Source organism: Taudactylus pleione, unplaced genomic scaffold (genome assembly GCF_031769625.1).
Source record: "Taudactylus pleione unplaced genomic scaffold, aTauple2 ptg001346l, whole genome shotgun sequence".
Classification (NCBI taxonomy): domain Eukaryota; kingdom Metazoa; phylum Chordata; class Amphibia; order Anura; family Myobatrachidae; genus Taudactylus; species Taudactylus pleione.
This window is the reverse complement of record NW_028285746.1, coordinates 744,815-762,632: the sequence shown is the minus strand read 5'-3', so window position 1 is coordinate 762,632 and position 17,818 is coordinate 744,815. Positions and strand designations below refer to the sequence as shown.

The following is a 17,818-nucleotide window of genomic DNA, read 5'->3' as shown; positions in this document are numbered from 1 at the left end:
TGCTTCAAATTCCAGTGGTAGTAGTCCAATCGGACGGAGGAGAGGATGGGGGAGATATTGGTGGTAAAAAGTTGTGACAAGTTTTTAGTAATTTTAACCCCTAAGTAGGTGATATGGAAGGGGTGCCAAGGGAAAGTGAATGCAGATTGTAGTCCAGCAATTATAGAGGAGTGAGCGGATAAATTTAAGGCCCAAGATTTTGAGAAATCAATCTTAAAATTATATAGTCATCCAAAGTGTTTAAATTCACGCATCAAGTGAGGCAGAGACGTCACTGGATGGGATATAATGGCCAGTAGGTCATCTGCGAATAGGGCAAGTTTGGGTTCTCTGTCTCCTGCCATAATCCCAGAAATATGGTGGTTGGCTTGTATAGATCGTGCTAATGCCCTCCACGCAAAGAATAAATACCAAAGGAGACAATTAGCAACTCTGTCACATGCCATTGTTGCCAGATAGTTCAGCATGGATTCTCACCCTGGCTGAAGGACAGGAATATAGGGTTAAGATCCAATGAAGGGCGAGAGGACAAAGTCCCACGTGCACAAGCCTCATAAAAGACCAATTAACCCTATCAAACACTTTTTCTGTGTCGGTTGAGAGTAAGACAATTGGGGTCTTCGTCTGCGAAGTAGCAAAATGGACTAAGCTGAGGACTTTCATGGTGTTATCACGTGCCTCACGACCCTTAACAAATCCAACTTGGTCGTTGTGGATCAGTTGGGGAAGGAGGAGGTTTAACCTATTGGCTGTTAGCTTAAGATCCACGTTTAATAACGAGATGGGTCTGTAGCTTGAGCACAGGGAGGGGTCCTTACCTGCTTTAAGAATTACTGAAATGTGTGCTTCCAAGAACTGTTTAGAGAATTTGGATTCTGCGGAGACATTGTTAAAAGCGTTTAACATCATAGGTGCCAATTTGTCTTGAAACATCTTGTAGTAGGCTATTGTTCGGTCATCAGGTCCAGGGCCTTTGCCAGAAGGTGCAGTAGATATAGCTAGCTCCATTTCCTGCATTGAGAACGGGTGTTCTAAAGCGAGTTTATCCGCAGGGGAGACGGCAGAGAAGGAAATAGAAGAGAGAATCTAGAACACCTTGTGAGGTGAGGGGTCTAGGCATGTCAGAATTAAGGTCAGGCAGGTTATAGAGGTTAGAATATTGTTGGAAGCAAAAAGCAAGTTTGGAAGTCTCAACATGGAATGTTCCCTGACTGTCTTTAAGTGTATGCATGAATCCAGACGTTCGCTGTGCTCTCAATGCTCTAGCCAGAAGCCTTCCCGGCTTATTCCCCCATTGATAGAAGCGACTTCTGCATTTTTTTGAAGACAATTTGATATTATCTGAAAGAAATTTGCTAAGAGCGTTGCGAGCTTCTAGAAGCTTATTGTAGTTATCCACGGACAGACAACTTGTGGGACACCTCTAGTGAATTCATTTGTTGTAGAAGGGCTAAACTTCGTTCAGATTTTTGATTTTTAGTACATGAGCCTAGTTGAATAAGCTTGCCACGGATGACGCATTTGTGCTCTTCCCAAGCTGAAATTGGAGAGACTTCTGGGGTGACGTTATGAGCAATGTATTCAGATAGGGACATATCAAGTTCCGCTTTACAATAAGTATCTTGAAGAAGGGACTCGTTTAGATGCCATGTCCATTGTTTAGAGAAACGTGGGAGAATCAGAGTTAAGGAGACTGGAGCGTGATCTGACCATGTTATTGGACCTATGTCAGCTTCAGCGAGCATGTGAAGATGTCTGTGACTGAGGAATCTATAGTCTAATCTAGAATAAGTGTTTTGTGGATGGGAATAAAAGGAATAGTTGCGGCCCGTGGGATATATGGTCCTGCAAGAGTCAGACAACTGGTAATTATGAAACAGTGTTTTGACTCGTTTGTATTTAGTGGGAAGGTATCTAGGTGCACTATTGGAAGTATCCAGTTGAGGGTCCATCGTCCAATTGAGATCTCCTCCCAAAAGTGCGATACCTTTAATTAAGGGATCTAGCAAATCCAAGGCTGACATAAGGAAATGATGTTGGGCTTGGTTAGGGGAATATATATTGATGAATGTGAAAGCCTGGTTGTAGAGTTGGCATGTAAGCAGGAGGAGTCTACCTGGAATCAGTCTGTGTATGGTAATATCAGAAACGGGGAGTCTTTGTGAAAAAAGGATTGCAACATCTTTAGATTTCCCATCGGGATTATTGTTATAGAAAGCAGTAGGGTAATGCTCATCACACAGAGTTGGGGAACGTGCAGAAAGTTTAAAATGGATTTCTTGGACCATTGCCACATCTACTCTATTTGCCCATAGGGAGCGTAAGAGCTTAGACCGCTTTTCAGGTGTATTCAGCCCACGGGCATTTACAGAGGAGACTAAAAGTTTAGTCGGTAGAGACACCATGGAGAGCAAAGGATTGTGGATACAATAGCCCATGGGGGGGAAGGGAGGGAGAAGGAGAAGGAAAAGGAAAAGAAATGATAAAAAGGTTGGTAAATTATAGTAAATGGGACTAAAAATAAATAAGTAATGTGTGAAGTGAAAATAAGGGGGAAATACAGGTAAAGTCACGGTGGTATTGGGATAGAAGAGTTTCTGAGTAATGTAACACATTGTGAGCATGATATGTGAGAGGAGTGATTAGGTGAAGAGAAAAAGATTCAGAGTAAGATGTTAAGGGATCTCTTGTGAGAAAAAAAAAAAAGGGAGCTCCTGCTTAAGAGAGCGAGGCAAAAGGGACAATCTAAAAAGTAAACCTAGGGAAAGTGGGATGAAGTGGGAATAAGTGAAATCAGTAGAAATAAATCTAGAACACCAAGATGGAGAGGAAAATGATTACAAGAAATGAATAGATAGATGCCCTAAAAGGGCATGAAGAAATGTGGGGAAAAAAAATGTGTAAAAGGCAAAAGAATAGTGCGTGACACAAAAGAAAAAAAAGGGGTATAGCACTAGTGAGGGGTGATAGATATATTGATAGAAATTGAGGTAGTAAGTGAAGGACAAAGGGGTGTGTGGAGTATTATAAAAGGTGTGAGAATAATCACAATCTGAGAGGTACTAAAGTGCCACCATTATTTATAATACCTCATATAGACATGATATAACCAAAAAAGAAGAGAGAGAAAAACCTCAAACCGGAAAAAGAAGAAAGTTCATATCTAAAGGGCAGAAAAGATTAAGGAAGAAAGATATTAAAGTTGGGAGAAAAATTCCAAAAATTTTTGCACCCCTGACCTAGACCAGCACTAATTTTTCTTAAGACTTTGGACACAATGAGCAGAACCACAGCTGCTACCCATTTGCTAAAGATGCTTATAGTCACTAATCATGATAAGGGTCCCACATAGCATTGAAACTCATAGAAAAAAAAAGCGATAATAGGATGTGCATCCGATACAGAAGTCCATACCTACTCAGCGTCATATACCCCGGTTCCACTTTTAGGCCAGTGCATGTACAGATACCACACACACACTTGCATTTCAGGTCATGAACTAATGTTGCCATAATTTTTTTGCCGGTGTTATAAAATATAATGTAACACACACACATATATATATATATATATATATATATAAATAAAAGACTAGATACCAAACCAGGATCTGCTCACCAATATATATATATCATCTACACATGAGTTTGCTGACATAGACTTATCAATATCACACTAATATATATTTTTCGCTTCTTACATATATCCCACAGAGGACGCATTTCAAGAAGACGGGAAATGAAAAACATGACATCTATGTAAGAACTATATGTTGGGACAATTCATAGCGCATGTGTGATCTTCTTTGTTCTGTAGCTTATATGCTTGCCTCACAACTTAAACTGCACAATTTATACAATATCTGGCAACTACACCACCTCACATCAATAGACTATACTCGCTTCTTTTCCTGGCATCACACCTATTCCCGTCTGGATAGGTTCTTTACCTCAGCCTCTTGGTATCCCTAATCTAATCAGGAGATAGAACCCCTTTTAACTGGACTGACCTCATTGGAATCTCCCTGAAACTAGATATGTTATCACCTCTTACATATCATTGCCACTTGCAGAGAGAAGAAACTCTCCTACTGGACCCAGTCATATTTGAAGGTGAAAACAGCAATTGGTTTTACATCGGTGTACAGAACAAATAAGCTTAGTCGACAAATATAGAAAAACAGGATTTTGGTACTTACCGATAAATCCCTTTCTCCGATTCCACAGGGGACACCGGAGTTCAAGACAGTGGGGTATAGACGGTGGTAGAGCAGAGCCTGGCACTTTAAATAATTCTGAAGTGTGACTGGCTCCTCCCCCTCTATGCCCCATCAGCCCTAGTTTTAAGAACTGAGCCCGAGAGGAGACGGTAGACAACAGGAAAATGAGGAGAAGGAGAAGACCACAGAACGGAACAATACAGACTGAAGGAGAACAGAGGAACCCACTGCAGGGAACACATGCAGTCACACAACTAGATAAGGACCCAACAAAACGGCAGGAACGCAGCGCTGGGCGGGCGTCCAGTGTCCCCTGTGGAATCGGAGAAAGGGATTTATCGGTAAGTACCAAAATCCTGTTTTCTCCTTCATCCACTAGGGGACACTGGAGTTCAAGACAGTGGGGACGTCCCAAAGCCAATCTCCCGGGTGGGAAGCGCGGAAAACCTGCCGACCTTTCGGCCAACCGAAACAGGGACAGCCCAAGACTGGAGGCATGTCGTAGAGCCAGGAGACAATCAGAGCTCCTTGCTGAACAGTCACAGACATTCCACAACTTACAGCGTAAATTCAATGGAATACGGCTAGAGAGTAGCCGCAGATGAGAAGCATCAGAACACCGTAAGCTCAGCCAAAAACAGACCAAGCAAGACCGCTGGGAGCAGAAAACCTCAACTAGAATCCATAGAATGGCAGTAACATGAGAACAAAACTCGAGAAAACCGTACCAGCGACAACTACAGGAAGCTGCAACAGTCTCAGACAGCAGAATCCCAGCACTGCGGGACATCAATCATATAGATAAAAGTATAATGATACCAATATACAGAGACGGAGCTGAACCCGTCCACAGACTCTTAACCAAGCAAACAAGGAGGCAAGAGTCACGACCTAACAGTCGCCCTGAACCATTCTCGAGGTCCAACTATAACTACTAAAGGGTTGGTAACCAGTGGAAGGTTTAGACCATAGAAGTTGTCAACGAGTGGCGATCCCACTGGGCATGAGATGGATACGAGAGGATTGAGACTACAATTCCTTCCAGTGGGTCAGACGGCAGTACCACCCCTCCTGTCAAACAGCAGACAACTTCCTACATGATGGTAGAGTGTAATCAGTACCAACTACTGGCCTGAACATAGTATGAAAACACCCAGGATACCCTTAGCAGAAAAAGAGCACGGATGCCACCTCCACCCAGGGAGAGTTACCAATATAGGGAAGTATCCCATCCGCAAAGGCTAAAGCACTAGGACAACTATGAAGGTACCATTCAGGTACATGTCAGTGTGCTGAATTTATCAACAGATACTGAACAGGAAACTAACCAGGCCCTCTGTATGGAACATAGAGACTGTCACACTTTATAGTAAAGATGTGCATTAGCCCATAGATGCGCTTCAGTCCATAAACCCAACAGATTCCAGTAGAATAGGGTCACAAATCTCAATGTTACAACTATGCACCTACACACCAGGAAAGCTCTAAAGTGTACAGCCAACTGATTTAAAAGAACTGAAGGCTGCTAGGACAGCAGCTAGGGTGCGTAAGAGAGAATAACAGCTATGTCAGGATGCATGAAAAGGAAGCATCTTCCAAGGCATTAGTGGGGTAAACACGCTTACCTGTGAGCGACCAGAAGCCCTCTGGACGCTATGTAGAATGTCACTGACCTTATTCATCTCACAGCAACCCACCACGACAGGTACAGAGAGTAGCCTCAGTGGGCAAAGATCAATGCTCTACAGCACGGACTTCAGTCTGGAGATGCTGCAGAAGAAAATACTGTAGAAACTAGCAAATTGTTAGTGGAGACAAGAAGGCCGTACAACAGGACGCTATACCTGAGCCTGTTCCATTAGGGATATGTATCCATATAGAGATTACACATACCCCAAAAACGGTCTGCTAGTGTATCCTTACATTAACACTTATAATGGTGAAGTGTGTATTACGCCCACAATCTGATACAACCCAGGCCAGACCCTGCCTATATCGGCGGGTGGCCCTAGGCCTCATGTAAATTAACTAAATAAGCCATGAGGATGGAATAGATCCAGGATTCTCTATGTACTGATAGGAAATGTACCCAAGGGACCATCAGATACCCATTTTATTGAGATATGCGACAAGACAATAATATAAAGTACCAGAATCGATGCTGGGAAAGGTACCTGTACATAGACATAGAATGCGTTAATTATCCCAAGTAAGAAGAGATATATATATATATATATATGTAGTGATAACGCCAGTCAGGGCCAAAAACAGATTTCTCCAATTATTAGGAAAATTCATACAAGGAACGGGAATATATCAGTATATATACACATACATACACACATAAACATAGCTGCATGAAAAGACAAACTCTTTGAAAGGAAGAGTTAGTACCGACATAGTAAGTCACTTGTCAAACTCCTGCACCAGGAGATCAGCACACTACATACATATACATATATACACACACACACACACACACACACACACACACACACACACACACACACACACATATATCCCACAATAGGAGATCAGCATGCTATATCTATATATACACACACTGCATTCCTAGTGTCTTACAAGTTGGTTACTAAGTGCGCCCTAGAGTGTAGTTGTAATTAATAGGTCCCCCGAAGTGGACGCCGTAGATATAGACTGATGGAAACAGGACTATAACCCGAGGCGGGTGTAAGTACATATCCTTATATACATGTGTGGAAATACAGGAAGGCCCCAGGACATGTATAGAGTCCATACTAGAAGCAATGCCGTAGGAGCCTCTGACTATCCTATGTAAGCTGCAGAACATGACTCTAGTCTATAGAGCCACCATATAATATGTATGTATATAACAGACAGCTTCTGGTAAACCCTGGCAGCTTTCCAGACGTGGAATAATATGTACCTTAATGACTGTGGAAGTATAGGCATACCTACACATATCCATAATTATATACATATACACACACACCACCCAATCCCTAGGGAGAGATGGTGTAAGCGGAGTTATAGAACAAACTACCGGATCAGGAGAGTCCAGCCTCTCATCGCAGCATCCTCTTTAAATATGCTAGGTATCAGACATAAAACTGAGAAGAACATATCCTACCCCTGCTTTAATGGTAAGGATAAGAAGCAAAATATATATATATATATATATATATATATATACACACACATATATATACACATATACACACACAAATCCCCACATGCCTACGCGTACCTACATACAAGATTAGTAGGTGACGATATAATTTGAAAAATATAACAAGGGCAATAGTTAGAGCCATGGAAGGAACTGAGCCCCAGGTCTTAACGCCGGGTTTAGTATAAAATACAAGTATATACATACATGTGGCTTACCTCCACGCAGGGAGACTGCTCATGTGCCGCGTGTGGCCGTCATTCTGCTACGGCGTTGGGGCAGGAAATGTTAGCAACGTACTATCCCAGACTGATTGCGATCCTGGGACCCTTCCGTTACCGGTGTACTCGCCTTATCAGGTGTGCCCCAGATGATGGAAATCAAAAGATGACCTCAGTGATGCGAGACAGCAATGCCAACCACCACAACGGCCATATGTTACTACTTCGTGTTGTGTGTGCTGCCGAAGGGAATAAATAAGATATAAATCCATATAGATGCATACCTTCTAAGGTAAGCACCGAAGGCTGTTGAGATTTAACATATGTGCAGCCACATATATGCATGAGAACAGTACGGCTCATTCTTAAGGTGAGCCAATATGAGGCATAAGCCTGAGGATGGGACGCACCCTTTTTGTAACCTTGAGTTAAAGATATTCAATAACCGTAATTTCTGGCAGCAGCCAGAACAGTGGCCCAGACTATGCATACCATACACATTTAGGCAGAGTGATCTCTGGCAGCTATAGATGCAAGAAACACACTGCATTATTCTGTTACACATCAAGCATATTTGCCCCAGATGTTCAATGTAATAAGCCTGCCGCACCTGGTATACCCAGGCGGTCTCCCATCCAAGTACTACCCAGGCCTGGCGCTGCTTAGCGTCCAAGATCAGACGAGATCGGGCGTGTGGCCATAGGCGCTGATAGATATGTGGTGGGCAAAGTGGCATGGACACAACCTCTATATTAGGCTGTGGCATGTTCCTCCCTGTGCTTCATTTTTTTTTTTTTTCTTAAATATAATATTAAACCAGTACACTGCCCAGTTCCGTAGGGGAACTACCAACGTGCAATATAACAGAGATGAGGCAGAGCCAGATCTATATAAAGACTGCAGGTTAAATTACAAACTCCACAGTTGTGTCGTTAAACCTAATAAGACCAGGTGCTGTAGGTTTAAGCAAAGAAAAAAAACGGGAGAGGCCATATGCAAGCACAGGGAGAACATACAAACTCCCAACAGCTAGGGCCGTTCTGGGAATAAAACCCACAACCCTTTTAAGGGTTGCACCCCCCACAGAACTCCAGAGTGAGGATGCAGGAGATGCTGGCAATAAGCCCCAGCTCCTTTTAAGGCAGGTGCATATGCTGTTTTAAAATACTCGCTGGAGGTAATGGCGGCATCTGTGCACGCCAGCATGGGCTAGACTCCGCCCCTTATCAATAAGCGGACGGGGCGCAAACAATGGCTGGTATAGCAGCGCGAGTGGGGGAGCGGGAAAGTAATAGCCAGCGCCGGTGCATCTTCATACAAGCACCGGCGCCGCAACCAGCAGCCGAGAGCGCTGAATAACAGCCTCGCTCTCCGGCGGCTGTGTGCAGAAGCCAGCGCTTCTACAAGCACCAGCGCGGCAGGGAACAGCCGCTCTGAGCAGCTCCCTAAGCCCCGCCATGCGGCCAATTGTAGGCAGCGCCGGTGCAATCTTCATACAAGCACCGGCGCCGCAACCAGCAGCCGAGAGCGCTGTGAATAACAGCCTCGCTCTCCGGCGGCTGTGCTCCTCCCCCTGCAGAAGCCAGCGCCAGTGCTTCTTCAAGCACCAGCGCGGCAGGGAACAGCCGCGCTGCTGCGCAATGTAGACTCCCTTATGGGAGTAGCGGGACGCGCAGGCTCCCTCCCCGTGGGGATAGAGAAGAGGGAGGATTCGGCTCTCGTGAGAGCTGACAAACAGAGCGCTGTCAGCTCTATTAAGTCAGACAGCGCTCAGTGCAGGATATCAGGGCTCGCTGCTAGGCAGCAACATTACAGACTGTCTGAACAGTCTCCCTGTACATGTATCCGCGCTCTATGCGCGGTAGCTCTGCCCCTTGTAATAACGCTAGCGGCGTTATAACAGGATTCCAGGAGGGGTTATACTACAGTGTATACCACCTGAGCCTGGGAGGGGGCAGAGGGGCCGCAGATTAAACTCCGTTCCCCATAAGGGGAACAGAGCTATACTTACCAGCTGCTGGCATCAGGGCTGCGGCTAGGCATTCGGAAGCACGGACACAGCCTCTATATTAAGCTGTGGCGTGTCCTCCCTGAGCTACTGCCAGGGTGCCTTGGACTCCGACACACACTCTTATTTAGTGGTGGCGCGTCTCCTGATGCCTCCATGTAGCAGGCTGACAGACGCAGCACTCTGTCAGCCTGTCCTCAATGCTTTGTGAAAGCTAGAAATTAAAATAAAGTTGAAATAAAAGAAAAAATACTAAGTGTGGGCTGGAGCTCAGCCCTATGTGACCGGCTCTCTCGGGCACATTCTAAAAACTGGGGCTGATGGGGCATAGAGGGGGAGGAGCCAGTCACACTTCAGAATTATTTAAAGTGCCAGGCTCTGCTCTACCACCGTCTATACCCCACTGTCTTGAACTCCAGTGTCCCCTAGTGGATGAAGGAGAAATACTCATAACCCCCTATCACAATTAAAGGAGTGAACACAAACCCAAAAGGTGCCATTCGGGCCCGTGAATCTTGAAAACAAAATTACTTAGAGGAAACTAAGCAAAATATTTCAATAGACTGTCAGTAGAATCCTAATTCTACTACCACCCGAATTGCACCTAAGCAAATATCTACCAGAATATGAAAACACGACAAGAAAAATACACCCAAAATAAACCTTCCTATAACCCCCCACCCTGTATAACCTAACCCAATCTAAGTATGCTTGGATCCCCGAACACCCCCCCCCCCCCTTAAACTACACTAACCTGGCTACAAAACCTAACCCCCCCATATCCCGAATACTGGATGGTAAGCTTACATAAATATTAACTTAAGGCCACATTTTTAACAGAGGCAATATACTAATGACCATAAGCATGGCCCAGCTCTCATGCCTAAATATATGGGTACTCCGACACATTAGAACACAGCCCACACAGATATAAAATAGTGAAAAATCAGGATATACAGATATAAGGATAGACAAAAAATAAGTCAGCAGTTTGGCTTATACATCATTAGAAAGTGTTTGAACAGAGTAGCATACATATAAAATTCTAGTAGTGAAAGAAAACAAAAAAACCCTGTAAAATAATTAGTCGGGCCAGGCCTCAGCCCCTTGTGAGGAAATATATAGTAGAGAAGTCTTTGCATAGACCACTTGAGAATACATATAACAGTACATATAATACGGAAAGGAGTCCCAAATCTTTGTCATAGCCTATAGGAAAGGAAAATAGATTTTTGCTAAACTTTCCAACAATATTGCAGCAGCCCACAGCAGAGACCCTCACCAACCCACAGGAGCAGGACTGAGGCCACAGGACACTGCAGGGACAGCGCTGGAGCCAGAAGCAGCCGGGACCGAAATCCAAGATGACAGCCGCACCCGGGGATGTAGCAGAGGAGATCAAACAGTTCTCAGCAGCAGCCAACTTGAGACTCCAAAACAATCACAGGATGTGGAGGGGTGAGTATTCCAACAAATAACAATGCCAAGTTGCGAGTGGGAGTCTCAGGATATTAGAGAGCTATGGAGTTAGCCTCCTACACCATGCCTGTCCACGCCTCGCCCCTCTGACTACTTTCTTCTTAACTTGTTTCCTGACACGTCACCTGGTGTCCTCTGGGAACCCCATAAGACAGCGATAGGCAACCTGACACAGTCCAGTGGCTGCACTGGATGACCCCTCTAACCTTCAAAGGAGCCACACATTACTTTTAATCGCAGTATTAAGTTAATTAATACATTTTATCAAAGAAAAAGAACCCTATTTGTAATAACATATCAGTAAACCTTTTAAACAAGTTTTAAAACAATTATGACAAAGTAGGAAGGAGCTGGAAGTTGCTAGTGGAGGCTTGAAAAACTGCCTGTTGCCCATCACTGCCATAGGCAAACATACGACGCAGGCTTATAAACGTATTTGCGGCAGCACGTAGCATGCCTCATCTGAGCTGTAAATAAATGTAAAACACCCCTCAAAAATGTTATTATATCTTGCCATTCAAATCAGCTATATTGGGCAAACTATCCCCATCTCATGTCCACTATTAAACAGGATCTTTTGTCCTGGAATACTCATTTCATTTCTTGGATCGGACAGATAAATTCAGTCAAAATGAACATCTATCCACAACTTCTACATTTTCATGCTCTCACTGTTCATATCCCCACAGACCTTTAAATGTATTCAACATATCACCTCTGTCTTCATTTGGGTCAGCAAACACCCTTACAAAGACTAGTGGTGGTGGTCTAGGATTACACAACTTTATATTATCTGGTGGCACACCTCGCTCATCCCATGGTGTCCAATGGAACGTGGCTCTGCTCCCTAAAGTGTGGGCTTCTATTGAAGTGGATAGCATTAGTGACCCCTCATACTCCTCAATACCCTGCTGCAGTAAAATCATATCTGGTAAAAGCATACTATTTATTTATCTGGGATAGAGTAAATAGAGCGTTATGGTCTCGTCCCGGACCCTTCTCCCCTCGTTCCCTTCTTTGGAAACCCTAATTTTTTATCATCTTGGATGGCTGGTGGTATCAGATTTTTCAACAACTTCATCCAATTTGTGGAACTCCTAATCGCTCACAGATTTACCAAATCCTGCAGATTAGACATTTTATTCTGTACAAAAACCGCTTTGATCCCCTCACAACTTTTGATCTCTCTGTAAAAGGCAGATTTGACATTAGAAATAAACTTCTTCAGACAATGGCTGTTCAATAGCCGGCCAGGAATTGTCAAAAGTTAACTGAGAAGCTTTTCAGACAATGACAGTGTATGGCCGAATCTGAGAGAACTGGTTACTTTATGCTTGAGCCAAGAGGCCAGGCATGCTTATGAATGGAGCCTTTACATGTGCCATTCCTATTTTATTCTGCCTAACAAGGAAAGAGTTGATCATGTTCATTAATGTTAAATATTTATACTCACCAAAGAGTCTCACGAATCACTTGGGTTTCAGTGACAAAGGTTCTTTCCTCAGGTGTATATAGTGGATCAGCGGTGTATAAATGCTGGTCCCTAGGATAAAAACACACAACAAAATACAAATACTGAAATAAGTTAATTACATGAAGTCTGGTTTTTGTAATACAGTTGAGTATACACCATTTACTAAACAATGTATGGATTCTAAAAAATAAAAACATTTTAAATACAGTATTTGCTGCATGGCATTCTATACAAGCAGTGCAAAACAAAAATTAAATATTTATACAATTTCTATTTAAATCAAAACTTCAACTTGAATTAAGATATTGACTTATAATGATGGCATCATAGACTGCCTGTTATGAACATATCAAGAGTAGGGAAGTGCAGGCTCGGATAGGTTTGAATTTTCACGCCAAGTTTGGATTTTTCCCGCCAAAAATCGGGTCTCAAAAAGAGGCAAAACGTCATCTTTCATGGACTTTTGTCCAGGAATAATGAGGTTTGTCCATGAAAGATAACATTTTGCCTCTTTCTGAGACCCGATTTATGGCGGGGGGAAAAAAAAAATAAAAAATTCGAACCTATCCGAGCCTGCACATCCCTAATCAAGAGGAAAGAAACTTTCTAGCTGTAAAGATAACATTTTTCTTACCAAATAGCTGCCAAATTAGAGTGTAAGTGTGAACTGTGTGAAAATCTACTTGCTCGAGCTGTCCAGTACTGAGGAACAACATGTTGCTCTAACCAAGTTCGTGCATCTGGCTCACCAACTAGAAAGAGAAAACAAATCATGGCTGAACAGCAGAATGAAGACCTTTTAGTATATAAAAAGAAAAACAATGAAAACCTAGTACTGTATATGTCTAATTAATACTTTTGATCAAATCTCCTTTTGGCCTTGTTTTCAATCTTGGAGACGGGAGTGAGAGGAGTTAATCAGTTGGCAAGAGAGGCAGCATGCATTTGTGGAGTGAAGTGGCTGGGCGAGAGTGTGAAGTGAGATAAGGTCAGAGATGTAAATAGGAGTAGATTGGGTGAGGGCTTTGTAAGGGAGTGTGAGAAGTTTGAATTGGGTGCTGAAGGGGAGCGGTGAGGGCTTTGTAAGGGAGTGTGAGAAGTTTGAATTGGGTGCTGAAGGGGAGCCAGTGTAGGGCTTGTAGGAGAGGGGATGCAGATGTAGTGCGTTTGGAGGAATTGGAGTTGAGCAGCAGCATTGAAGATTGGAGTGGAGAGAGATGGGAGGCAGAGAGACTAGAAAGTAGGAGGTTACAGTAGTCCAATCTGGAGATGACCAGTGAGTGGATAAGGGCCTTCGTTGCCTCCGGGATGAGAAAGGGTCTGATCCTGGAGATATTTCTGAGATGGAAGGACTGCGAGAATTACTGGATGTGTGGTTTGAAGGAGAGAGAGTAGTCAAAGATAACTTTAAGACAGCGCACTTGTGGGCTAGAGGAGATGGTTGTGCCGTCAACAGATAATGAATTTGTGCAAAGTGAGGTTATGCGGGAGGGTGGGAATATAATCAGCTCATTCTTAGACATGCGCCGTGACATCCAAGAAGAGATAGCAGAGAACAGTTGGAGATACGAGTGAGGAGAGAGGTCAGGGGAGGAGAAGTAGATTTGAGTGTCATCAGCATCAAGATGATATTGGAGGCCAAAAGAGCTGATGAGTTTACCTAAGGAGGATGTATAGAGGGAGAATAGGAAAAGATCAAGAACAGAACTTTGGGGGACACCGACCGTAGTGGAAATGGGGGGGGGGTGTGGAAGTAGAGTCATGAGAGGAGATGGAGAGAGAATGGTCAGAGAGGTGGGAAGACAGGAAGGAAAAGGAAGGTATGGGGTATTGGGAGTCTGGCGGGATGTGATGTTCTGATGTGTGGAGGCTATTTTAGATGTGAAGTGGGTGGCAAAGTCAAGGGCAGAGATAGAGGAGGGATGGAGTAAAGGATATATTAAAAAAGAGAGAAGGTGACGGTCAGAAAGGTCAAATGGGGTATTGGTGAAATCAGATATATCACAATGGTGAGTGAAAACCAGATCAAGCGAGTGTCCACTTACATGGGAGGGTGAGGAGGTCCATTGGTAGAGACCAAGTGATGTGAGGGTAAGGAGTTTAGAGGCAGAGGATTCTGCAGGGACATCCATAGAGAGGGTTGGGTACGAGATGCCGGCGCTCAGGATCCCGGCATGTCAGAATGCCGACGCCAGCATCCCAACATAGTTAGGATACAGACACCTGTTGGTAGGTATCCCAACCCTCCCCCTCCCCGGTGCCTGAACCTAACATTCTACTCCCCGCACCCCAACGCTAACCCTCCCCCTAACCCCAGTGAAGTGATTGATAATAGAGTAGGGGGAGAGTACTAGACGGAATGAAGAGAGATAGAGGGGGACGAAAAGATGGAGGAGACTATGGAGGGAGGAAAGAAGGTGGGAACTGATGGTAGAAGAGAGAATTATGTAGCTGCTGATTGAGCTGTTGATTTTATGTTCTATAGGTACTGTTCCCCATGAGCCAATGGAGAAGCCTTCATAATAATGAAAGACAAATTATCTAGTTACAGCTAAACCCTATATTTTTTCATTTCTACAATATAAATATCAAGGTACTGTATGAATGTATAAAAATGTATTGCTAGAAATTCTGTAGGCTCATCATTCATTAGAATTGCCACGGTGTCTTCTTTTTCTTACTCAATCATTTGGTCTCATCCCACAGTCATTCTGTCAGTCTTATTGAATTATGATTCTCTCACAAGACTTTGGGGGCATGTCCTATTGTCAAGCGATTTGTGTAATGCTGGCACACACTATGCCCGTACACTTGCTGCAGGCACTGCCGAAACTGACATCTCAACTGGGAAGGCAAATTTAAATGCCCGCCCAGTAGTAAAGTCAGCCCAGACACATTGAGCCGCAGATTGGCAGGTGTATATTGTCTTACCATTTGGCCGCTCAGTTTGCGGATCCGTGGGTCAGTGGACATGTCAGCCAGGTGTGTACCCAGCCTAACAACATTGGAGGTGTGGCCAGGAACAAGAGTGACAAAGCAAAGAGCAGTGTTCAACAATGGTAGACATTAATTCCTAGATGTGCTCATTGCATGTCAGAGAAATACTGTAATATAAAACTATAACTAGCATATACAGATATGTTCATTCTCATCTAGCCTCAATAGGCCATGCAGCGCAATATGCCTGGCAGGAGTGAGCCAACTGGTCCTGCGGTCTCTGCTTGCGTCAGGTGGATATTTTTTTACTAAACATGTGTCTAAGTCACAATGTGATGCGACTAGGAAGCACAAGGAGACTTCTGATTAATTTGTTATGCGACACTTGTATATCTGTGTGTAACTTAGACTGAAAACAGGCAATTGGTGTGGAAAAAAAGCAGTAGCCGTTGCATCATAGCACTTTGCATGCTGATTGAGAGACTCAGTCGCACAGAGATATGCAAGTGTCACATAACAAATCAGCACAGTTTCCTGGTGTGTCCTAATAGACTAAGCAACTTAAGATGCATTCTTGAAAGGAAAAAATAAATAAATAAATAAAAAAAGACGCAAAAAGACGCCCAACGCTAGCAGAGTCTCACAGGATTTGGCGCGAGTGCAGCAAAGACGAGTGAGGACACATTTGTGCCTTTCTCCTGTTCTACTGTAGGTACAATTAAGTTAACCAATTTTAAGAGATTTGACACTTTAAGAGCAATGATTAGCAAGTCAGACAGAGCCTGAAATAAACAATTCATTGTAGTGGCTATTAGGGTATATTATGGTGTGATTTATAATTGCACTGTATGCAAGTAAATAGGAGTACGCTACAGAAATACAAAAACCTCATAGCCTATTGGGAACTCAAGACCAGTGCAGCTTCACCTACCTTTCCATGAAACAACTGGTGGAGCACTTTTCTTTTCAGCATCATCTTGCGGGGTCCTATCAACCTGTATTCCAGAGTCCTCCCTACTAAGGGGGTCCTGATCATCATCCTCGTCACTAATATCAGACCACTCCTAAAAAGATATTAATACTAGCGGTAAGTCAAACTAAAACATTAGGTAATGCCGGATGTTCAAAAATTACCCTTTCATATACAGTATTACACAATAAACAATCAAAAACATGTTACAACTGATCTACAATCTTTCTGCCAATTTTCCATCCTTTTGTAGAATATTCATGTATTCAGCCCAGGCTTTTTATTTCACCCCAAGCGTGCATTTCCACTAGAAATCTTGTATTAGGCACAGTCATCACAGCATGAATAGAGATCATTGATCACAATCTGAAACACTGCATTCGATTGATTACAGGAACTGATCACTGCTTGCAGTAGATTACTTCTAACTATTTTTCATAGTGCTACTTAAGCCATTTCAAACTAATATTAAAAATTTTCTAATATTATTGAAAATATTGATTTAATGATGAAACTGACTGGACCATGTTGACTACATAAAACACATGAAAGCTTAGAATGAGACTTTATAAGAAGATAATGGGGAATTAAAAATAATATGTGGGAAGGAGGTGGCCTGGTTTTACAACACTAATGAGATTTACAGCTACTGCTAAAAAGATGATAAACATCATAAAACCATGTGATCTTACTGGTGTGTCTTCATCGGGACTTAGTCCAATGTCTTCCCCTTCCCTCAAGTATTTTCCCCAATCAAATGGTTCATCCTGTTCTAGAAATAAGCCATAAAACAAGTCATCTGACGAGTGAGCGTTATAAACTTTAGCTTTATATTAGTGTATGCATAGGATTTTTTTTTTTTAAGCACAATCTACATTATAAAATACACAGCTATGTTTAATCTTTTTTTTTTTTTTTTGTAAATCTCTTTATTAATGGTTGAACAGGACATAGTTATACAGACAATATAATATATAATTTTCTTTTTTTCCTTGCATTAAAGGGTGAAAAAACAAAACAAACAAAAAAAAACATGACTACTGTTATAGAATGAGATAAAGCCAACCTCTAATACAGTCAAACCATTAAACACTACAGAAGGAATTAAAATAATAATAGAAGAAGAAGAACAGTCACATATTCCTATTATCTATTGTACATTTAATTTTTATCAAGAGTGTATGAATTGTCACATGTATCCATATGGGCATCCTATCTTGACAAATAAAATATAAAACATAAAACACAAGAGATATATAAAGTAGGCAAAATATCACCATTCCAGAAATCAAAAAAGCTAAGGTGACCAGAAAATGCATCACCGCGGCATACACTACCACAATAATCCCTAAGATGAGC

The 17,818-nt window shown here is 42.8% G+C and overlaps 1 protein-coding gene across 2 annotated transcripts in view; it reads right to left on the bottom strand.

Moving 5' to 3' along the window:
• TUBGCP5 (tubulin gamma complex component 5) overlaps positions 1–17,818 on the bottom strand; it is a 103,550-nt gene that overhangs the window by 55,504 nt on the left and 30,228 nt on the right. For both annotated transcript variants that reach the window (XM_088463348.1, XM_088463347.1), the window contains exons 5-8: positions 17,152–17,231; positions 16,421–16,553; positions 13,187–13,304; positions 12,532–12,621 (exon numbers count right to left, since the gene is read on the bottom strand). In XM_088463348.1, coding sequence (XP_088319474.1) covers positions 12,532–12,621; positions 13,187–13,304; positions 16,421–16,553; positions 17,152–17,231 — 421 coding nt within the window. The remainder of the gene's footprint in view (positions 1–12,531; positions 12,622–13,186; positions 13,305–16,420; positions 16,554–17,151; positions 17,232–17,818) is intronic.